Here is a 23,223-nt window from a genome sequence, read left to right as displayed (position 1 = left end):
CTGCAGGGAACAGTGGGGGCCATGGGGGGGCGTGGGGGTGGCTGTAGGTGTCCGTGGGGGGGTTGTGGGGGGCCGTGGGGGGGCTGTATGGGGCGGGGGGGGCCGTGGGGGGAGTTGGGGTCCATGGGGGCTGCAGAGGGCCGGGGGAGCGGCGGGGGGGGGGGGGGCGCTGCCAGCGCGGGGCCGTGCCCGGGGGGGGGAGGTCAGGCCCGGCCCGGCCCCGGCCCCGCCGCCGCAATTAGCAGCTGTAATTAGCGCGGGCCGCCCCGGGGCTGCCCCGCTCCCGGCTGCCCCCGCCCCCTGCGGCCCCGCCCCCGCGCTCGCGCCCGGCCTTGTATGGCGGCGGCGGCCGGGGGGGGGGCGGGGCGAGCCCGGCCCCGCGGCCACAGACCGGCCGCCGTGACGTCACGGGGTGGCCGGGACCGGTCCGTGACGTCACGGCGGAGCCGCAGGCGGTCATGACGTCACCTCCTCCCCAGCCGTGCCGCCCTCCCCCAGGCCTCGCCCCGTTGCCGTGGCGACCCCTCTGCCCCCGCCCCTCCCGGCGTGCCCCGCGCCCGGAAGTGGCGCGCGGCGGAGCGAGAGACGTGGCGGCGGCGGCGGCGCGTGAGCACGGGGCCCGGGACCGGGGGGCGGGGGGGTGTCGGTGTGTGCGTGGGGTCCGGGGGGCGCAACCCGCGGTGCCAGGCCGCAGCGGGGTGCGGGGGATCCCGGGGGTGGGGGTGAGGAGGGTCGGGTCTGCTCGGGGAGGGCCCCGCCGCAGCGGACCGCCGGGGGGGCGGGGGGGGTCCTGCCCCGGGGGGGGTCACCGGGGGGATGGGTGTCAGCGGGCGTGGGGCTGAGGGGGGCCGGGTCTGTCCGGGGCTTCCCCGCCGCTTCCCCGCCGCACTGCGGGGTCCGGGGTCGGCCCCGCCGTCCCAGGCCGCAGCGGGGTGCAGGGTCTCCTGCCGCGGGGTGTCACCGTGTGTCCCCCCCAGGATGATCACGGACGTGCAGCTCGCCATCTTCGCCAACATGCTGGGGGTGTCGCTCTTCCTCCTCGTCGTCCTCTACCACTACGTGGCCGTCAACAACCCCAAGAAGCAGGAGTGAGCGAGGGACGGCGGCGACACCCGCGCCGGGATGACACCCGCACCCACCGGCTCCGCTGCCCCCCCGCCCCCCGCGCCATGACCCGTGGGGTCCCGGCCCTGCCGGTGCCACGCAGAGGCCGGAGGCCGCGCTTCTTCCAAACCACCTTTAACGGAAACACGATGATACAAGACCAAACCGTGTGACGTAAAAATCTCTCCCGCCGCTGCCAGGCCCCTCCGCCGGGCCTGCGGGGAGGAGCGGGGCCGTTCTGCGCTGGGAGCCGCCGTCGCTGGGGCGTGGGCGATGCGGTGGGGGCCACAGTGGTGGCCGCGCCAGTGCCGGTGGCGGCAGTGCTGGGGGCGAGTGGTGCCATGGCTCCGGCTCTGCGCTGGTGCAGCTTTGGTCTGGGGGGCCCGGCCCTGCCCCCCTGGTGCCGGTGGCTGCGGTTAGGCCGTGCCCCCCGGTGCTGGTGGCTGTACCAGGCCTCAGCGCAGCAGGAGCGGAGGCGCCGGGGGCAGCGGGGCGAGGGGGGGCCGGTGTCCCGGAACTGCGGTGGAGGAGAGCGGGGTGGGGAGGGGCTGAGGCAGGGGGGCCGGAGCCCCCTCCCCAGCACCGTGGCCCCCGCCCAGGCGCTGCCGGCTTGGGGCAGGGCAGGGCTGGGGTCCCCCTGACAGCGCCGCAGCCCCCCAGCGCCGCAGGGCCGTACCTGGGGGTGCAGGCGCTTGCCCCCGTGCAGGAGGAGTCCCTCGGTGCTCTGCACCCCCCCGAGGGATGCGGGGAGCTCCGGGCAGGGTGCTGTGGGGACAGAGACTGGTGTCACCACCGGCAGGGCACGGGCACCCCCCCCCCCGGGTGTGCCCCGGCACCTGGGGTTGGTGGTGTCAGGGCCCCAGCCCCCTCTGCCTGCTGCAGCAGGTCAGGGTCACCCAGCCGGTGCCAGGGGAGCGCCAGACTGGCACTGCGGCCCCCAGTGAGGCCAGCGGGGTGGGGGCCACCCCCCAGCCCTGTGCCAGGGCCCGCCGGGGCTTCCTCCCTGGGGGATCCTGCAGGGGCCCCCCCCCAGGCTGTGGAGAACCACGTCCTGCTCCTGAGACCCCCCCCAGCTCCCGCCCTGCTGCCCGAACGGGGCTTTGCTGGGGGCTCCCCCCCCGGCACACCTCTGGGGTGGCCGCATGACGGGGTTTTGCCCCACACTGTGGGTTGGCCCCACACCACAGCTGATGCTGGCGCTTACCCAGGCTGCGCCGGGGCTCTCCTGGTGTCCAGCCTCTTTGGGAGCACCTGTGGGGAGCGGAGACAGTGCCCAGGAGGGGCGTTGGCCCCCGGTCTTGCAGAATCCGGCTGCCGGGGGTCCTGCAGAGCCGGAACCCTGACCCCTGGGCCCTCTGCATGGCTCGGGAAAATACCCGTGGGGTAGAAGCTCCTGGCAGAGCCCCGCAGACAGGGTGTCTCAGATGGGGGTCTCTGAGCTCTTTGTGAAGCCCCCTGGCCAGCCGGGGGTCGGTGTGCTGTGCCCCACACACTGGGATGGTGTGGATGGCTCAGGAGGGCACAGTTTGCCCCACTACGTACCCCAGCCCCACATCCCCTGGGCCTTGCCGTCCCCCCAGGGTGACACCGTCCCCCCAGGGTTCCCCCCCAGCCCCGGTGCCCTGCGGTACCTGCCGTGGTGCTGTGCCGTGGGCCGCTGCCGGCTCTCCCGTGCTGCGCTGGGCCTCCCGCGGTCCGTGGCTGGTGTTGGTGCTTGGTGCTCCCCGGGCACCTGCCAGCAAAGTCCCTGCGTGACAAACGAGACAGAGCTCAGCCTGTGCCGGGGATGGGTCGGGGTCGGTGCGGGGGGCTGTGGCGGGGGCACCGGCTGCCTGCTCCCGGCACAGAGAGCCGCTGCGGTGCGGATTGGCATGGCCTGGCCGAGCCCCGAGTGCTGCTGCTGTGGCAAGTGCCAGGGCAGAGCCCTCGTCGGGCTGGTGGCCACCTGCCCACACAGGCCAGGAGCTGAGCCGGTCACGGCTGCCAGTTGTGCCGCAGTGGCACAGACGGGGTGACGGCACTGCTTTGCCTGTGGGTCTTGGCTGTGCAGGAGGGGCCAGGGCCTGGCACGGCAAAGACGGACAGACACACGGACACCCACATGGCCACCATGCCAGCACCGTTCCAGTGCCAGAGAGCGAGAGGAGCCGCGTTGGCAGCAGCCAAAGTGCTGGCGGGGGGGATGGTGACAGGCACACCACAGCTCGGTGTGGGGCCGGCGGTGGGGGCCCGGGCTGGAGCCAGACGCAGCAGCACCAGCCAACGCGGCCTCATCGCCGCAGGACGAGGCTGCAGCCGAGGATGGGCTTTGTGCCCGTGCTGGCATGCGGGACGCAGGCAGGGCCAGTGGGGACAGGCAGGGTGGTGCAGGTCAGGACCGCGGTGCAGCGGCATGCCGGGACGGACAGGGCTCAATCCCGCTGCGTGCTGCTGGCCCGGCCGGTGAGATGCGCGCTGAACTGACACGGTGCCAGCGGAGAAGCCTGGAGGGAGCAAGACCAGAGGCAGCAGCGCGCTGGGGCAGCACCGCCACGACGGCTGCCGAAACGGGGCAAGAGAGACGGCGGGAGCTTGAGGGCAAACGTGGAGCCTGCACCCAGGGCAGAGCCCGGGGGTGGCAGCACGCCCAGCACCGGCCCCCAGCGCACCCGGCCACGCCGACGGTGTCAGACGGACTGGCCCCGCGGGCACTGGCACACGGCCCGGCCGAGTGAGCAGCGCTCGCAAGTTCGTCCCACACCCACCAAAATCGCTTGGGGCTGAGGGGGGACAGGGAAGGCGCCTGACCACCCCCCCCGTCCGGGGGACATCCCAGCCCACAGGACATCATGCTCGGTGACCAAAGCTAGGGAGGAGGAATGGGGATGTCGGGGGTGATGGCGTTTGTCACCCGCCTGCGATGGGCAGCAGTGACGGAGCACCCGCGGTGGCTTTGCTTCACGTACGCAGCTTCTGCTTTCCCCGTTGAACTGTCCTTATCCCACCCCGGGGGTCTTCTCGCTTTCACCCACTCCCTCCCACCCCACGGCAGGGGCCAAGCGGCTGGGGGGGCTGACACAGCAGTGTCCCCTGGGGGACGGACACCACCTAAGACGCCGGAGCAAGCCCTGAGCAAGGGGGGACCCTGCAGCAAGTGAGACCCCGCGAGCAGGAGCCGGGGTGCGGCAAAGCCAGCGCCGAGGCGGGATTGCGGCGAGCAGCAGCAGTGCCCGGGCCGTGCGGTGACAGCGGGTGGTACTGCTGAGTGACAGCCCTCAAACTCGGACTCGTCACAACCAAAATGGCACAACTTGGCCACAAACTCCAGCCAGCAAAGGCCAGCGGCAGGCGAGCGGGTCACTGGGGGTCCTGCAGAGACACCCCCCCGGCCTCCCCGGCACTCGCAAGCAGCCGCCTGGCAAAGTGGCTCCTGCAGCAGCACCGTGGGGCACGGGCTCTGCCCTCTCCTCCTGCGCCCACAGGGACCTGCCTGGTCCCATCTTCAGGGGGTGAACCCCCACTGCGTCTGTGGGGACACCGGTCCCTGACGCAGCCAGGGCTGGCACAGAGCAGAGAGGAGGGCAGGGGGCCCAGCCCCGGTGGCTAGCAGACAGCTTGGGCACATGCCATGCCGGGAGGGCTGTGGCTGGAGCCCACCAGGAAAGGGCTCCCGTCCTGCGAGGCTCTGAGGAAGCAGCTGGGAGGCAGACGCGTCTCTGACCCCCATCAGGTCTGGGACAGGCCATCGTCCGTGCAGCCCGGCCATCTCCGGGGACAGCTGTCCTGCAGGGCCAGGCGGGAGAGCAGCCCCCGCGCCCTCGGGGCACGGCCAGCCCTCGCCCCGGCTCCTCCGGCCGCACGGGGGGAGGATGGTGGCAGCGTGTCTGCAGGAAGGGGAAGGATGGACACGGCCGGGGCACGGTCTCCTCATCCTGCACCATCTAACCCCCACCTCGGCACGCCAGGGAGCCGCATGGGGCTCGTAAGGCAAAGCCGTGGGGTCAAAGCATTCCTGGGCCATGTTCCCTTGGGCAGCTGTGGTGGTGCCGGTGCTGCCGGGGCCTGCACGCTGGGATGGCAGCACTGCGGGGGGGCCAGCCGGACCCGGCACACAGGCAGCGGAGCTGCTGGGTGATGCCAGAGCAGGGAAGGGAGAGCCATAAGGGCCACAAGAGCCAGTGCCAGGAGCCAGGCAGCCACCAGCACCAGGGCAGAGTGTCCCAGTGGCACTCGGCTCTGCCGGTCACAGCTGCCCTCGCTGGAAGAGGCCGTGCCGACAGCACCCGCTGGCACCGTGGGCAGCAAGAGGAGAGCGCAGACCGGGGAGGCAGCACGGCGCGGAACCCCCCTATCGCGACAGGCTCTTCCCCTCCCGCCCCGCCAGGTCTGTTCCTGCTCGCGCGCCCGACTGTCACCGACTCCCCGGCACCGGGGATGGGGCCAGGGGGTTGCTCCCGCTGGCTCCGGGGTGGCTCAGCATGCACGGCAGAAGGAACAGACGTCACAACGTGCCCATGAGAACATAATTTTATTTCCTCCCCACCATGTTCTCATGGCAGATGAGAAACAATCACGACACAGTGCCGGAAAGCAAACACGGAGGACGAAGCGACGCAAGAAACACAGGCGGAGCAGGAGAAGGGAGCCGAGGGTGGGAAAGGCAGCGATGGCTCCCGAGAGCAGCACCAGTACACAGAGCCTCGACACAAGGACAGTCACACCCAGAGTCACACAGCCAGCCCCCCCTGCCCCGCGCGCGGGCCCTCGCTCACACGCCTCCGACCTTTGGGCGCTGGGATACTGCAGAGCACGGTGCTCGCGGGGGCCCGGAGCCCCACAGCAGACCAGGGCTCCCAGTCCAGCCCCATTCCCTTCGCTGGGGGCCTGTGGGACCAGCCCACAGAGGAGCACGGAGCACCGGGGCTTCCCCGCCACAGCCCAGCCGGCTGCAGCACCGAAGCCCCGTGCAGCCCGGAGCAGCGCTGCCCGTCCTGCCAGCCCCAGCCCGGGGGGGAGGCAGCCAGCGCCGGGGGCACAGAGAGCCCCTTGCCTTGTTTCGGTACCCCCCTGCTGCCAGAGCGCAGTGCGGCCACAGGGCTGGTGGGGCACCGGCCGCGGGGCTCGCGGGGCGGCAAGCGGCGGCATTCCCCCAGCCGTGCAGGCAGCCCGGCGCTGCAAGTCGGCCCCCGCCGGACAGGACTCACCACATATTCAAAGCCCCCAGTGACTACTTAGAGCTCTGCCAGCCTGCCTCCCCTGACCAGAGCCACACGCCACCATCGACTGCGGCTCAGCAGGTGCCTGGGAAGGGAAAAGGCACTTTGGTGTGTCCCTGCAGGCCTCGGGAATGCTTTGGGAGCGGCTGAGGCTGAGGGAAGGCGAGTGGAGGTTTTCTGTGCCGTCCTTTCAGAGCCCCTTGGCCCCAACCCCGGCAGCCCGCAGGGGACGGAGCCACGTGGCTCTGGGTGCAGGAGAAGCAGCTCCTGCCCAGCCGGGGGCTGCCGAAGCGGTGGCCGGAGCTCGGCTGGGCCCCCTGGGCTCCCTGCGGAAGCCGGGCTGGAGGAGCCCCGGGTCTGGCCGTGCGGTGTCTGTCCTGAGCCAGCCGGGGCCGCTCTGCTCGGGATGGAGCGTGGAGCTGAGCGTGGCATCCAGGGCCCTTCCGAGGGGCTGGGGCTGCGGTTCACACCCACTTCTTCCACGCAAAACCACTTTTATTACATCAAAGCACAGGGTTACGCTGGCGCAGAGCTCTCCTCAGGGCTGCGGCTTCGCACAGCAGCTCGACAGGTACGGGACCAAGCGCACGAGAGGTCCCCAGCCCAGCTTACCTCTGCCCGGGGCTCTGGCGCTGCCCTTCTGGGGACTGTTGCTCGCAGCGGCCGGGCCCGGGGGTCTGCTGCAGCTGAAGGTGAAGCTGGGGGAGGCTTTGATCTGCGGCGAGTCCTGCTGGCTGCTGCCGCTCCCGCTGGTGCCGTTGCTGAAGCTCCTCATGCGGGACAGGGCGTTATCGGAGGCCGAGGTGGGGAGCCCGCTGGAAGGGGAGGAGAAGCGGGGGTCTCAGCCCGGCTCTGCGGGGAGGGGGTCCCCTCTGCGTGCCCCCGTCCTTCCCAGCCAGCTCTGCCCCACAGCCCGGGCTGCCACTGCTGCAGGACGCCAGCTCCGTCAGACCCCGATGGCTGGCAAGCCGGGGGGACAGGAACGTCACCGGGGGCTATCCCTCAGCAGACCCCAGTCCCCCTCGCTGTACGTCCTGTCCCCGCAGCCTCGGGGCAGCAGCAGCGTTTCAGAGTTCCCGCTCCCTCGCCCCCTGTCCCAAATCCACCCCAGTCCAGCGCCAGACCGGGCTGGGGAGATGCCGCTTCTCTCTGCAGGCAGATAATCACCCCCCGGGTACTGGGGCAGGTGGATCCCGAACAGCTTCCCCTTGCCCGGCTGCGTGTCCCTTGTCCCTGAGAGGACGCGGTGCTGAGGGACACCTGCGGTTCGCAACGCAAACCCTGCGGGGACAAGCAGGGGCCCGACAAAGCGGGAAAGCAAGCAAATAGACTTCGGCTTCGTTAGCTGCAGGGTAACTCACTTGGAGTACATTTATCATCTCTAATTGGCGTTATCCTGCAGCTCCTGAACACTCAACCCGGCAGGCCCTTACGTGGAGCTCCTGGGGGGGGTCCTGGCACCTCCTCTCCTCCGTGGGCCCCCGCCTGCGCCCTTCATGCCGCGCACGTGCTTCAGCATCCAGGCCCGCAGGTTGCTGAGGCAGCTGTGCTCCGACAGGACGATCCGGGGCCAGGGGTTGCACTCTGCCATGTCCAGCGCGGCCACCGCCAAGGCTCTCCCCACCTGCCAGGGAAGAGACACCCACTGAGAAGGCGCAGCAGCTCCTGGGATTGAGGCAGGAAAACAAAGACAGACAAGAAAACCCAACCCCAAATCCCAGACCGCCCCCCCAGAGCTCGTTTCACCTCCGTCACAGTCAGGCTCCCCAGCGGGAGGAGTGTTCCCGGAGGGTCTCGGGGTGAGGGCAGGGCAAGGGGGAGTCAGGTCCCCACGGCCACAGGGACTGGCCACCTCTCGCTGCGGGCACCAGACGAGCATCCCCAGACTCACTGGGGAGGGCCCAGGGGCCCCACACGTCAGCGGTGACGTGAGACGCACAGGGACAACCCCGTGCTGTCCCAGAGGGGCAGAAGCCTCCAGCCATTGAGCAAAGCGTTTTGGGGCTGGGGTCAGCGGCGGGGGCAGGCACAGATGGCCCTGTGGACTGGTACATGCTGAGATGAACCGACAGGTTACGGCACGGACACTGAGAGCACCCCAAGCCCCTGCACAGCTCCCCAAACCCACACCGCCGACCGGCGCGGGAGTTTTCACGGGGACACGCGAGCGCAGGAGCAGGAGAGAAGGTGGAAGTTCCTCCTGGCTGCTGACAGTGCTGCCCACAGCGCCGAGGGCAGGGCAGGGCTGCGCACAGGCAGCCCCCCGCTGCTGGGCACCCCCTTCCCTGCTCAGACAGCCCCCCGCTGCTGGGCCCCCCCTTACCTGCTCAAACAGCTCCACGGTGTACCGGGAGGGGAAGGCGGGGGCGGGCGGCGGGCTGGCCCGCCCGTTGTCGTGGCAGGCCACCGGGATGCTGTTCACCGAGCGCCCCGTGTTGTAGTTGCACTCCAGCGTGTAGCTGTGAAGCACAAAGCAGCCCACGTTACCCGACGGATCCGCACCTGCCCGAGCACCGCGACACCACACAAGCAGAGCCGGGGTCACCTGGGAGCCACCAGTGTCCCCCCCTGAGCCCCGGAGAGAAGAGGTGGCTCCTGCCATTGCATCGCAGCTCTTGCTGTGACCCACACATTGTTTCATCTGCTGAGGCAGGGATAAAAGGGGGGGGAAGAAGCAGCAGCTGGCCATCAGGTGGAAGCCAGCGGTGTGCTGAGGACAGAGAGGTGCCTGTGACCTGTGCCTGTGACGAGCCAAGGGACCAGACTCTGAAATCAATGCCAAAGAAAGGACTGGCCATGGGGGAGCAGGAGCAGCCAGTGACCACCGAGCTCCCAAAGTGTCACAGTACCCACTTCTTACCTTCAATCACCAATCACGGCACCTAGAGCTGCTAGGGACACCCCAGCTGCTGCCTTTTGAGGGTGAAGCAACTACCAGAAGATGTTCTCTGGTTGTCCTAAAAGGGCCTGCCACCACCCCTGGTGAGTTCACGCTAGGGACAGGGCAAGAGAATCAGCTACTCCCTGGGAGCAAAGCCTCACGCTGTACCCATGTTCCGGCAATGAGACACTGGACTACCGAGGTGGCACAGGCTGCAGGACTTCAGGGCAAGAGAGCCACTGAACCGCCTTCTGGTGTCACCACTTCCAGGGAAAGCCCAGCGAGAAGTCACTGGGTCGGAGCCGTGGGTCAGCGAGCCCCGGGCAGAGGAGCAGCCGGACACGCTGCCGGCAGAGCCGGGAGCGCAGGGGCCGGAGGTTGGCGGTGGAGGGGAGAGCTCGGACACGCTGTGCGGCCAACACGCGGAGCAGAGGCACTGGCAAAACCAGCTGTGGCCAGGAAGTGCTGTCTCCTGATGGTTTCCAAACTGCCAGCAGGAGCGCAGGTAACGAGCGAGGGGAACTGGGAACTCTCACCGAGGAAACCCGAGTAAACCGGCAAAGCCGAAGCCTTGTGGGGCGCCGGGTGTGATGGGGGTGTCAAACCCCACTGCAGGGTCACCCACTGACCCGAGAAACTCGCCTTCCTCTGCCGCCGCGTGCCAACGCTGCCCTGGCACCCTCTGGGTAACCACCACGGCATCACCACTGACGCCGGCACTGCGACGCCCCCGGCAGCACGAGGCCGACTGAACGCAGAGTCACAGGATGGGGGGGTCGGAAGGGACCTCCAGGGATCGTTTAGTCCGACCCCCTGCCAAAGCAGGGCCACCAAACAGCCCGCTGGGCTCCAGGAGGCAGAGGGGATCACCCAGCCTGGCACTGCAGGGCCGGGGGCTCTTCCCCATGTGCCCCCCGAGCTGCGGAGGAGCTGGAGAAGGGGCGCCGGATCCCCCCTCTCCAGAGACAGAGGGTCTGTGTCCCGGCCCCGCGCTGCCTGCCCCACGCCAGCAGCTTGGCGCTGGCGCTTCACAGAGCAGGGAGGGAGCGGGACGGACAGACGGACGGACGGCCAGCCAGCCCTCCCCGGCCAGCCGGGCAAGGTGCCACGCAGGGAGCCGGGCAGGAGCCCAGCTCAGCGGGGCAGACAGGGGCTAAGCCTCGTTAAACCGAAATGGCAGCAGACGTGTGCGCTGGGGCTGTGACGCTGCAGCGATGCCGACCTTGCCCATTAATGACAACAATGAGCAATTTTCTTTAAAATCTGCCAGGTCACACCCCCGTGGCCTCCATGGGCCCACTTACAGCCCAAGAACCAGCCAGGGGAGCAGGTCGGGGGCAGCCTGGGCTACAGTGACCACGCGATGGCAGAGCTCAGTGGCCCGAGAGAAAGGAAGAAGGCAAAAAGCAGGATCACAGCCCCGGAGTTTGGGAGAGCAGATTTTGCCTTTTCAGGGATCTGCTGGGAAGAGTCCCCAGGGACGGGGCCCCCGCGAGATGATTCATTTTCAGGGCTCGTCTCCTCCTGCTCCAGATCAGCCCACCCAGACACAGGGAAGCGATGCAAAGGCGGCAAGAGGATTGTGCGGATGAACACGGAGCTCCTGCTTGGACTTGGCAGAAAAAAGGAATCACACAAGGGGTGGACGAAGGAAGAGGTGACCGGGGGGGGGGGCAGAGACATGCTGCCCAAAGGGATGGGGCTGGGAAAGCCAAAGCCCACCCAGAGCTGAATCTGTTGGGGGATGAGAAGGGCTACAAGAAGGTGTGTCAGCAGCAGAAGGAAGACAAGGGAGAGTGAGAGCCAGCTGCTGAATGAACGGGGGCCGAGGTACTCCATGCCTTCTTCACCTCCGTTGTCACCGTCGAGCTCTGTGTTCAGCAGTTCCCGGCCCCTGAGACCAGAGGAAGCCTGGAGCAAGGCAGACAGCCCCGTGGGTGACGAGGAGCCAGCCGACGTCTCAGCAGGGCTGCTGCCGATTATCTCAGAGAGTTCCTGGCTACTGAGGGGGGTCCCGAGGACGGGGAGAAAGCAAACATCGCCCCTGGCTTTGAAGCCACGGGCTGGTCAGCCTCATCTCGATCCCCAGGTGATGGAGGAAGCAATCCTGGAGAGCCAGGAGGGAGGGAAGGCATCTGGGAGCGGTCAGCGGATTTACGAAGGAGAAATCGTGCGTAACCACCCTGGCAGCCTTCCACAATGTCAGGGCCAGCTCCAAGGGAGAGCCGTGGGCGATGGCTTACGGCGCTGGACACCGTTTCCCACCCACCCCGCCGGCAGGCGAGCGGACGAAGGACAGGCGATGAGGTGCCCGGTGCTGGCTGTGCCCGGGTCGGTGCCAGGCTGCTGAGCCCCCTCACCAGTGTCCCCAGCAAGGCACAGAGGACACAGAGCTGGGGGTGCTGCTCCAGAGGGATTCACCAGGCTGGGACCTCCCCATGCTCCCACCGGCAAAGGCAGAGTCCTGCCCCAGGGAGGAACAACCCCGCAGCCACACAGCCCGGGGCTGGCCAGGGAGAGCGGCTCCGCAGGACCTGGGGGTCCCGCTGGGCACCGAGCCTTGTAAAGTGACCCCAGGGAGGCTACGTGGGGTCTCCCCTTCTTCCAGCTTCTCTGTTTGCTGGGAGAAAAAAACTTAATGGCTGTTAAGATACGCGATGAATGCTGGCACACGGCGCCTGGTTACTCTGCATCTCTGCTGCGCAACGCGGTGGGTGGTGGAAGTTCACCTGCGCTCAGCAGTGGTCAGAGAAACAATCTCGACAGAAACATCCCTTAAGTGCTGTTTCTATTCCCAGAAAGTCCCGGAGTCCTCCGGATTTCTGGGGGGTGTTGGGGGATAGCTTCCTGATGCGGGTGTATGGGTGCTGGATGGGCCACCCAGGGGCGATGCGCAGCTGGATCACGGACAAGGAGGAAGTCGTTAGCTGGGGATGTGATAACGAACAGCAGCCTCGTCTGTAGTGACCGTGACACAGTTCATGATCCGAGGGGAGGAGAGCAGCAGGGCACAGACCCCAGGCCCAGAAGAGCAATTTCAGCTAATTCAGGCAGCAGTGAGGGAGATCCCATCGGAGACAGCTCTGAAGGACACGGACGCTTAGGAGAGGTAGCAGGTTTTTGAGGACAGAATCCTTGGATTGGAGGAACGGCCCATCCCAGCCCCTGGGGAGATGGAGGGACGTACCCAGAAATGAGCTGGCTGCCAGGGGACTCGTGATGGAGCTCCGCTGCAGAGAGCAGCGGGCGGGCTGGGAGCATCCCTCTGCCAGAGACGGGGCTCCAGGAGGAAAACCACCAGAAATGGAGGATGATCGAGTTGGGGATCTCCTGAGAAACACGAGCCATGGGGCTCCTCTCGGTGATCCCCTGAAGGTGATGGGGAGTGGGGAAGGGGTCCCTGATGGCCGGAGAAAGGCAAATGTTGCATCTCTTGCCTAAAAGACCATCCAGGGACTGGGAGGCCGGGCAGTCTCGCCTCGGTCCCTGAGGTATCACTGGCATCCCTCCCAGAGCACGTTTCCAGAGGTGGGAGGGAGGAAAGGGTGACTGGGAGCTGCCAGCCGGGATCGCTCACATGTCTCCAACTGCACAGAGACAATTCCCCCTGCGAACCCTGCAGGAGACCAGCAAGTCCCCCTCCCCATCCGCTGGACGTGCCTGCACAGCACTGCATGGGCACCAAGAGCGCTCCGGGCACCGGCACAACACCCACCACCTTTCAGGACATCGCTGTTGGATCGACCACGGCCTGTTCCCTGCCAGCTCCAGCAAACAGCCACAGAGGAGGCTCCACCAGCAGCCCGAGCCCAGGAAACTCATGTGTGTGTTATTGCAGGGTCGGTTTTCGCTGGATCAGCACGGTGCCTGACCCGGCGCAGAGAAGCAGAGGAGCACACGAAGTGCTGGGGAAACGGGGGAGAGAAAGGAGCGGCGGGAGCCACCAGCTCTGCCGGAGCCTGGTCCCACACCAGCCTAAGCCAGCGAGGAAAGCGCAGCCGCAGGGAGCAGCTCTTCACCAGGGAGGAGGTGCAGGGGCTTCGGGTGGGAAGCCCGGCCCTGCTTCCCCATTTCCTCAAACCACACATGCTCGGGGAGCGCAGCGTCTCCTCAAGAGGCATTACGCACTTCTCTGCTTGTACGCCTCCTTGGCATCTGCGACTGGCTGCCACTGGGGACAAATAGGGTAAAACTGGCTGTTGGTCTCATTAGTTCATCCGTTTTTATGTTCCCAGCAACCACAACAGAAACAGGCCAAAAATATCCCAGCCGACGCTGGAGAGAGGCACACAGCTGCTACGGGTCACACAAATATCCCCAACTCCCAGAATCACGGATTGCCTGGGGCTGGAGTCTCACATGCGAGGTCTGGGGAAGCTGAGCCCATTACGACAGGTTTTAATTACAGCTCAATACAAACACAAACATCTGGGCAAGAGGAGGATTCCTTCTGGAAAGCTGCACACAAGCAGCTCTGCAACAGCGAGGACAAGCAGCTGCAGGAGGGATGGGAAGGAGGACGAGGAGCCAGGCCTGCGGGTCAGGAATGCAGCGGGACCTGGCACGGCCGGGTCCCGGCCTCTGCCTGCACCGAGCGTGACGCTCTTCTTGGCCAGCCCCAACCCTGAGGAGCCGCGCAGGACACCGCTACACCACCCCCTGCCAGGATGGAGGGGAGCTGGCAGGGACGGCGAGCAAGTGAGCGCGGGGAGGTTCGCCTACCTGTGGATGATCCCCAAGGCTTTGTAGACGGCCACCCGCCCGCTGCCCTCCTTCGACTGCCCGTCCCGCTTGTCTTTGGCGTACATGTTCTTCTCCGAGAAGTTACAGCCCGTGAAGTCAAAGTGCGGCGAGTTCAAGGAGATGAGTTTGGGGAACAGCATGTTCTCCACCTGCCGCGCAGAGGTGAACACGGGTGACTTTGGAGGCAGGGAGCCCTTGTCCACTCGTCCTGCTCCAGCACTGCCAGGGCCAAGCTCTGGGATGCACCGGGGCTGCTCTGCCCAATTCCAGCATCCCACATGCCCGAGCCCTGCCTGGGGGATGCTGCCTGCCCCTGCCTGCCCCTGCCGGGAGAGGCAGCAGCTGGGCTCTCCTGACGAGAGGAGGGACCCCCGCGGCAGGGCTCTTGCCCACCCTCTCATCCCTTAGGAGAAGAGGGGGCAGCTCTTCTGTCCTGCCCACGCCAGCTCCCGGGGGAAAGCCCAGACCTGCTGCTGCTGCCCCGGTCACAGGCCTGGGAGGGGAGAGGGGAGCAAACCCTACCGAGCACCAGGAGCACAGCCAGCCCAGCGCCCTCTCCTCGGGCACCAGCCCTGTCCCGACGGGGAGCCCAGTTTCTGGCATGACAGGGACCTCCCACCCCCTCTCCCAGCAGCAAAGGGAGCGCTCGGGACCCTGGGGAGGGGGCAGAGCAGTGGGAGGGTCCCAGCCTGCCCCAGCGCCTCCGTACTCCCACCCCCTGCCCTCACCTGATCGTTTTCGTCAGGAAAGCTGTTGCCGTACATGAAGCAGCCGCGTTTGGAGGCATGGCCGTGGAGATCCACGTAGTAGGCCAGCCCGCTGTCCTGGGGCAAGATGGTTTCGGGGAGAGGTGCTGACGGAGGCCTCCTGGCCTCCTCCTCACAGTGCTCCACGGCGTGGCTCGATGGCAGGATCCAGACAGCCTGGTCCTTGCTGCCCGGCTCGGCAGTGGGCGCTGCCGAGAGCCGGGGTTCCTGAGAAGGGCTGAAGTAGGTGCTGGCACGCCAGCTGCGGGGCGAGTTGCGGAGGTTATTGGCCTTCTCCAGCTCCGACAGGGCTGGCTCCAGGGACGAGGCGCTGCTGCGGATGGAATGGTTGGAAGATTTTGTGCTTAGCGAGCTGGTGCCGAGCGGGGAGACGTACGTCCTCCAGTCGGGAGAGCCCGGCAGGATGCGGCTGTGAACGTGGTGGTAGAGGAGGACAGCTTTGGCCCCATACACCGCAGGGTGCAGCTCGGCGTCGGGGTTGAGATACTGGCGGTTCAGGTTTACCCCACGGGAGTCAGTTCTGAAGAGAGAGCAGAGGCGACGTGAGGTTCTTTGCGCAGCGCCGTCCATTCCACAAAAGCCAACCCGACCTTCCCTCCTCACGGCCGAGGCCCTGGGCTCTATCCTGGAGGACAAGTGGCCAAACCAACTCCTCGCGGGCAAGCGGGCAGAGGCGCTGCCCCAATGCAGCACTTGCCTCAGCGAGACAGACAGAGCCCTGAGCAACCTCCCTCCTCCCTGAAGCTGGCCTGGCTCCGACACGCCATGGACAGCAAGGACAGGAGAGTGTCCGAGTGCCTCAAAGGCACAGGGCAGCGCTGCTCGCTGGAGCTAGAAAGCCCTCATCCAGGAGGTGACCTATGCAGGCAACCACAGCCCCCAGCCCTTGCCACAGATCCCAGGGGTAGCAGAGAGAGGTTGTGGCAGCCTGTGGACCTCGGCTCATTCTACCGATGGAGGATCTCAGGACTGTCCTTCCTGGCCACCACAGAACGCACACAGGCTCCAAACCGGGAGATCAGCCCCGCCTGAGCCCCAGCGAAGCGGCAGCCGCATCCTGCGCTCACTCACCGATAGTGGCCTCGCACCACCCCGTCGGGGTTCAGCATGGGAATGAGCTTAAAGACAAACATCCGCCGCAGCATCTGGGCGCGGGGGTCCTCCTCCCGCAGGATGAAGTCCAGGAAGCCGTTGAAGACGAAGCTGGAGGGTGTTTCTCCCGGGTGGACTCTGCTGCTCAGGAAGAACACCTGGGGATGAACAGACAGGGATGATGGGCAGGTTCCTGCCTGCCCCGAGGTGCTGGCTTGGCCGAGGGACCAAACGCTCCCTGGGGCTGCCCCACTGCACCGCAGCCAGGCACCGTGCCGCCCGAGGCACGGCGAAGGCCTTCACATGGAGCAGACAACGGGCTGCAGGCTGTGGTAATACAACAGTTTCAGTGGCTTCTTTGCCCAGTGCCTCTCCCAGGTCCCATTTGGAACAAGGCTCGTTACCCCTGTGCGAAACGACAGGGACGGCCGCCCCACAGCCTGCCACCGAGAGAAACCAGAGCGCGGGCAGCAGAGAAGTGGAGCTGCATAAGCGCCGTGGGGAAAAGCCCCAAGTGACCCCACAGAGTGAGGAACAAGCCTGACTGCAATGGCAGCGGAAAGCCCCTCCTGAAAAGCCCTTCTCTTGGTGGGAGCTTCTCAGCAGGAGACACACGTGCAGCCTCTGGACGCCCACCCCAGCTCTGTGCAGCCACAGTGGGAGCTCCCTGCCCGTCCCTGTCCCCACAGGCAGGGGCTGACAGCCAAGTACAGCCCCTCCCTCAGCTTCTGCACAGCTTAACGGGCAACAGCAATGAGAGGGGGACAGAAAAGAACCATAGAATTGCCCAGGTTGGAAGGGACCTTTCAGATCATCGAGTCTAACCATCAACCCAACGCTGCCAAGGCCACCACTACCCCATGGCCCTCAGCACCACGTCTGCCCGGCTTTTCAATCCCTCCAGGGATGGCGACTCCACCACTGCCCTGGGCAGCCTCTTCCAATGCTTCACAACCCTTTCCAGGAGGAAATTGTTCCCAATATCCATCCTAAACCTCCCCTGGCGCAACTTGAGGCCGTTTCCTCTTGTCCCATGGCCTGTTCCTTGGGAGAAGAGCCCGACCCCCCCTGGCTACCCCCTCCTTTCAGGGAGCTGTAGAGAGCGAGAAGGTCTCCCCTCAGCCCCCTCTTCTCCAGGCTGAACCCCCCCAGCTCCCTCAGCCGCTCCTCACCAGACTTGTGCTCCAGACCCCTCACCAGCTCCGTTGCCCTTCTCTGGACACGCTCCAGCCCCTCAAGGTCTTTCTTGGCGTGAGGGGCCCAAACCTGGACACAGCCCTCGAGGTGGGGCCTCCCCAGTGCCCAGTCCAGGGGGACGGTCACTGCCCCACTCCTGCTGGCCACACTGGTGCTGACACAGGCCAGGATGGTGGTGGCCTCCTTGGCCACCTGGGCACACTGCTGGCTCATACTCAGCCGCTGTCGACCAACACCCCCAGGTCCTTTTCCACCGGGCAGTTCTCCAGCCACTCTGCCCCAGCCTGGAGTGTCCCTGGGGTTGGTGTGACCCAAGTTGGCCTTGTTGAACCTCACACCATTAAATAAAATAATAAATAAAAATAAAACTCTTAGGAAATGAGATGCTAATTTTTGCCCTGAGGAACACGCGTGTGGTGCTACCAGAGGGCATTTCACGGTGCTGAGGTGATGGGGATGCTCCTGGCAGGCTCCCGGTTCCCATGTCCCAGTGCGGGATCTCACAGACTCTACTCCCCACGCTCCCCCTGGTCTAATGCTCCAGCTCCCCAGGAGCTCCCCTCTCTTCAAGGCAGAGACAGAAGGGTGGCAGCAAGGCCCTGACACGGGGACTGTCACAGTTTGCTGGCCACACTCGCCATCCCCAACGCCGGTGCAGCAGCTCACCCTCTTCCCTGCGAAGCGGCGTGGCCGCGGCGTGGCGGTGTCTGGGAAGAGCTTGTCCAGCCGGGGCTCCCGCTTCTCCAGCATGCCGTGGCACGAGGTGACGGTGAGCAGGTCCACGCGCAGCTTGTCCAGGGAGTGGCAGAGCAGCTCCCGGTGGTAATAGACTGAGTCAAGGGGGCTGCAGGGTGAGGAGAGACACTCAGCCAGCCTGCCCCGGCCCTGGCGGGGGCACAGGCTCCCCCTCCAGGGACGAAAGCGGCTTGGCTGGGCAGCAGAGCCGGGGACGGAGGGGCAGGACGCCAGGCCTCCCCCGGGGCAGCTGCTACAGACACCCTTCAGGAGCGAAGGGGGGTCCCGGTTGGGCAGGGGACGCTCTCCACGCCTGAGCCCTGAGCTCTGCCTCCAGCTGCCCATCCAGGACCGTGTCCCTGCTCGCTACGCTCCCTGGGAGTCGAACAGCCCCAGCCTGGCCTGAGCCGCCAACCCCTCTCCTGCTGCCTGTGGCCACCCACAGCCAGGCTGGCCACCGCCGCTCCCCTGGGAGCCCGCCAGGAGCACGAATGCTCCCGAGCAGTGGCTCGTTGCAAGGAAAGAGCGGCGGCCCAGGCCACCCCCCTGAGGCCTGTGCAGGCATCAGCCGGGGTGAGCAGGGAGGCAGCAGCCCCCGTCCTTCGGGAGCCCACCCTCGGCAGCGAGGTGTGCGTGGGGTCCCCGACAGCCGGCCCCAGCCCCGGGGTTCGATGGAACGGTCACGCAGAAGGGAGCACGACCCGCCTGCGCAGTGCAGGGGGCTGCGCCGGGGGCCCCCTGCGGAAGCAGTCGGTCAGGACCACCAACCCTGCAGCCATCCCGAGGGCCTTAGGAACCTCCCATCCGAAGGCGGGTTTGACCCACAGGGACGACAATATCGCCGTCACACCCCTCCCGACGGCCTGCCAGGTTTCGAGTTCTCATAGTTCTCCATCGCAAAACAATTTAAGAACAAACACCTTCCAATAAACCACTGCTCGCCTCTTGCCTAAGAAGAGGTGTTTACAAGCCCAGCCCCGCAGCACGGAAAGCCTCTGGGGCCAGGAGGGGCTGCGGGACAGAGCTACCCACAGACACCTGAAGACTGACTCCATTCTCGTCCCCTCAGCCAGCCACTAAGTTCTCCTCTGACTTCTGGGAATAAATTCTTGAGATCAGAGGAGCTTCCTAGCACGATCCACGCAGAGCCCGGAGCTAAGGCTGGCTCTTGGCGGCGAGATCTCCCTCTGTGACAGCAGTCGTAGGGGAAGGGAGCAGCGGGAGAGAGATGCCCCCACCTTCCCGCAGCCAGGAGGGTGAAAGCAAATGAGGTCTTGGCCCCCGAGAACACCCCCTGCTTAAACCGAGGGCTGCAGATCTGTAACAGCCCCTCCTCAGCCTGCTGGGAACCTGCCCTTGGCAATGCCGGGGGGATCCAGCCAAAGCAATAATGGACCCTCTGGAAGCCCCTCAGAAGCGCATGCTCGGGGGAAGCCGCTGCAGCTGCTCGTGCAGAGCTGGGGCACAGAGACACAAGCACCAGGCACTACGGGGGGGGCGCTGGGACACCCCCTGCAGCCAGAGCCGGACAACACCGTGCTCCCTCTGTGGGGGCAAAGCCAAGCGGGCGAGGGCTGGGAGCGGGGGGCCGGGGGCGCGCACCTGCTGGGAGACATGTGCCTGCACTCCTGGAAGCGGCCGTCCAGCTGCGCCAGCATCTCCTGGCACTCGGTGTAGGAGAAGGGGTAGCAGAAGGCAAAGTAGGTGGTGGCACCACGGTGCTCCAGGAAGCGGTGCACGAAGGACAGCACAAACTGCGTCTCCACCATCTGGGACAGACACAAAGCAGAGGCTGAGCGGAGGCACGGCCCCAGGAGCAGCCGGCCGAGGCCATGCAGAGCCACCCCCCGGGCACAGGCCAGGCAGCCACGGCCACCACAGGCACCGCGGTTCTCCTCCGGCACCGCCGCAACCGTTCCCCCCTGCACCAGGTGGTGCTGGCAGCCGCTCGCCCTTCTCTAACCGTGCGGTTCTCAAAGCTGCGCTCCCAGGACATCCCAGCCCGCTCCGCTCAGATCCCCCAAACACCAGGCTGTTTCCTGCAAACTCTTTTTTCCCTGCTCGCTGCACAGCACTCAGGTCCCCGGAGGGAGGAGGAACGCCGAACCCTCACCACACACGAGCTCTGGGGCAGAACTCTCTGGGAAACCCAGGGGGTCCCTTCTGGTCCTTGTGCCACCCGCCAGTGCCCAGAGACTCAACAAGAACTGCCCTGTCTTGGCACACTTTGCAGAGTTAACAAGCGCTGCAAAGCTCAGCTGTACGTCACGTCTCTCCCTGGCACTGGCATGGGCCAAATCGAGCATTGTCTGGTCCTGAGCCAGGGGATGAGAGATTCTCTCCGGCCCCTGTTCCATGGGGCAGAAGGGGGGACATGCTGGGGGGGGCTGCTGCTTGCAACAAGGACGACCCAGAGTGCCCGGAACTGACTCCCCCAGGCAGCTCCTACCAGACCAAAGACAGAAAACCCCAAGACCAGCAAATCCTGTTCGAGGCCCAATGGGGCTGTGAGAGTCAACCCACTGCCGCAGCCATTCCTGCTGGTTTCGGTTCCCTAGGCTCTCCCCCACTGCTTGGTGGCCCGCACCGCTCCCCTCGGTTCACCTCGCCATGAATAGCCCTTTAGCGGCCACTTTGACAATGGACAAACGGGAAGGGAAGGCCCAGGTGTGCTCCGAGAGCAGTTCTGTGGTTGCCCTGTCACACAACAGGGAAATCACCCAGCAAGGGCCTGTGCCCCAGCCTCAGCTGGCCAGCGGAGAAGAGAGTGGCTGGGCCCTCCTCTCCTGAGTGCTCAGCCCTGGGAAGAGGCTTTGGCATTAACCCCCCACCCTCTCCCTTGGACTCACAGAATCACAGAGTGATTTGAGTTATAAGGGCCTTAAAGGCCACCCAGTGGCACCCCCTGCCCTGGGCAGCGACACCTCCCACCAGCCCAGCTTGCTCCAAGCCCCGGCCAACCTGGCCTTGAACCCCTCCAGGGATGGGGCAGCCACAGCTTCTCTGGGCAACCTGGGCCAGGGGCTCACCCCCCTCACACCAAAGGATTTCTTCCCAATATCTCATCCAAATCTCCCCTCTTTCCATGTAAAACCCTTCCCCCTCGTCCCGTGGCTCCCCTCCCTGCTCCAGAGTCCCTCCCCAGCTTTCCTGGAGCCCCTTGAGGGACTGGCAGGGGCTGGAAGGTCTCCGCGGAGCCTTCTCTTCTCCAGGCTGAACCCCCCCAGCTCTCTCAGCCTGTCCTCCCAGCAGAGGGGCTCCAGCCCTCCCAGCATCTCCGGGGCCTCCTCTGGCCCCGCTCCAACAGCTCCGTGCCTCTCCTGTGCCAAGGCCCCAGCGCTGGAGGCAGCACTGCAGGGGGGTCTCCCCCGAGCGCAGCAGAGGGGCAGAATCCCCCCCTCGCCCTGCTGCCCACGCTGCTGGGGATGCAGCCCAGGCTGCGGGGGGGTTCTGGGCTGCCAGCGCACGGTGCCGGCTCATGGCCGGTTTCTCCCCCCCCGGCACCCCCAAGCCCTTCTCTCAGGGCTGCTCTCCATCCCTCCATCCCCAGCCTGGGCTGGCACCGGGGGTTGCCCCGACCCGGGGGCAGGACCCTGCACTTGGCCTGGTTGAACCTCATGAGGTTCACAGGGACCCACTTCTCCAGCCTGTCCAGGTCCCTCTGGATGGCATCCCATCCCTCAGGCGTGTCACTGCCCCCACTCAGCATGGTGTCACCCACAAACTTGCTGAGGGCTGCCAGTGTACAAATCAGCTGCTTGCCCTGCCATGGGAGACTGGAGGTCACTCCAGAGTGGTGAGTGAGGGCTGTTTGTGTCCCCAGAGCTGCCCACACCCTGAACACGGGGTCCCTTCCCTGCCTCCCCCCCACCCCTCTGCCCGTACCTCGAAGCTGGGCCGCTCGCGGATGCGCTCCCAGCGGGGCCGCACGGGCAGGGTGCGCACGAAGGGGGACATGCCCTGGGAGTACAGCCGGCTCTGCTTGTTCATGTTCAGGATGTGCAGCTTGATCAGCTTCCCCGGGGCCCCCCCCCGCACGCTGAAGTAGAACCAGGACCTGGGGAGGGGCAGCAGCGACGGCTCAGCCCCTGCCCTGGGGTCCCTGAGCCCCCCAGTCCCCCCTCCCGAGACCCCCAACCTCTCCACCCAGCCTTATCGGTGTCCCCCCCACCAAAAACCTGCCAGATCCCGGGGCGGGCGCACAGACACCGTGAGCCCCCTCTGCCAGGGCATCCCAGACCCTGCCAACTACTCCCCCGGGACCCGGGACCACCCAGCCCCTCCAGCTGCCCTCGGAGACCCCCAGCTCCTCTCCACAGCCCCCCGTGCCCACGCCCAGTCCCCCTCCAAAGCCTCACAGGAGCTTCCAGCCCCTCTCCCAAGCCCCCTGGGATCCCCCGGCCTCTCCAACCGACCCCCGGCCCCCCCAGCTGTCCCCATGCCCCCATCCCAGCCGTCCCCCAGGACCCTCCGGCCCCTCTCCACAGGCCCCCGTGCCCACCCCCAGCCGGTCTCCAAAGCCCCCTGGGCTCTCCCAGCCCCGCCGTTACCTGTTGCCGTTCTCATACTCGGTTTGGGCGCAGTCGGGCCGCGTCCAGACGTTGAACTCATAGTCGGCGGGGGGCAGCGCGGCGCCGCAGCCCGCGGGCCCACCCCCGCCGCCCCCCGCTCCGGGCGGCCCCACCTGCTCGACGTGCGCCAGGTTGCCCGAGTCGAAGCGGGAGCTGAAGAGCAGCCCGCCGCAGCGGATCTCCATGGCTGCCGGGCCGCCGCGGCCCGCACATCGCCCCGGCCCGGCCGCCGCGCCGCCGGGCAACAGCACCGCGCGCGCCCATTGGCTCCGCCGCTCCCCAGCAACGCACGCGCCCATTGGACGGCGCCTCGGCGGCGGCCGCGACCACACCCCCTCCTGGCCGCGCCCGCGTCAAGCCGCGCCCCCTCGTGACCACGCCCCTTCGCGTATGCGCCCGCGCGCAGAGCGCCCGCGCAGGCTGAGCGGGGCACGTGTGTGCTCACGCGGGTACGGGCGCGCACAGACACGTGGCACACGCGCGTGCACGCGCCTGTCCGTTCATACGCACGGGTGTGTGCTCGCGCGCACATCACGCACACGCCTGCATCTCCGCACGTGTAAGCGCGCGCACGTACGTAACGTGTACGTGCAGACACGTATGCACACACACAGACACGCAAACATGTATGCAACCACGCGTGTGCACACCTGCATATAGAGACATACACGCGTACACACCTATATACACACCTGTGCACACACACACGTACATGCAAACATACACATACACGTGTGCGCACACCTATGTACGCACGCATGCCCACACTTGGGTACACATGTACATAAGAACACACACGCACATGCATGTACATGGGAACACGTCAACAAGCACATACGTACATGAGAACACACGTGTATACGCACATGTGCACCCCCCATACAAACACACCCCCCCAAACACGCCTTCCCTTTGCGGGAGAAAAATCGTCGGGGGGC

At 66.4% G+C, this 23,223-nt stretch overlaps 2 protein-coding genes across 4 annotated transcripts; one reads left to right on the top strand and one right to left on the bottom strand.

Annotated features, from left to right (window-relative positions):
- Positions 1–471: 471 nt before the first annotated feature.
- Positions 472–1,269, top strand: OST4 (oligosaccharyltransferase complex subunit 4, non-catalytic). The gene is made up of 2 exons (XM_074582315.1): positions 472–606; positions 978–1,269. Exon 2 carries the CDS (start codon positions 979–981, stop codon positions 1,090–1,092), a length of 114 nt encoding a protein of 37 aa, XP_074438416.1. The 5' UTR covers positions 472–606; position 978; the 3' UTR covers positions 1,093–1,269.
- AGBL5 (AGBL carboxypeptidase 5) lies at positions 1,229–22,638 on the bottom strand. 3 transcript variants are annotated; one of them, XM_074582312.1, is made up of 14 exons: positions 22,265–22,638; positions 21,600–21,771; positions 19,317–19,483; positions 17,646–17,823; positions 15,762–15,940; positions 14,652–15,210; positions 13,903–14,072; positions 8,623–8,758; positions 7,733–7,923; positions 6,912–7,114; positions 2,736–2,851; positions 2,309–2,355; positions 1,781–1,869; positions 1,229–1,621 (listed from the first exon to the last, which is right to left on the bottom strand). In XM_074582312.1, exons 1-14 carry the CDS (start codon positions 22,582–22,584, stop codon positions 1,560–1,562), a joined length of 2,589 nt encoding a protein of 862 aa, XP_074438413.1. In that variant the 5' UTR covers positions 22,585–22,638; the 3' UTR covers positions 1,229–1,559. The 3 variants fall into 3 exon arrangements, 2 of the variants coding, with proteins under 2 accessions (XP_074438413.1, XP_074438414.1); XM_074582313.1 differs by lacking the exons at positions 1,229–1,621; positions 1,781–1,869; positions 2,309–2,355; positions 2,736–2,851 and adding an exon at positions 5,602–6,791 and having other exon boundaries at positions 22,265–22,637; XR_012586383.1 differs by lacking the exons at positions 1,229–1,621; positions 1,781–1,869; positions 2,309–2,355; positions 2,736–2,851 and having other exon boundaries at positions 6,974–7,114; positions 7,661–7,923; positions 22,265–22,633.
- Positions 22,639–23,223: the final 585 nt, after the last annotated feature.

This window comes from Larus michahellis, chromosome 3 (genome assembly GCF_964199755.1).
Source record: "Larus michahellis chromosome 3, bLarMic1.1, whole genome shotgun sequence".
NCBI lineage: Eukaryota > Metazoa > Chordata > Aves > Charadriiformes > Laridae > Larus > Larus michahellis.
This window is presented reverse-complemented; position numbering and strand designations above follow the sequence as displayed.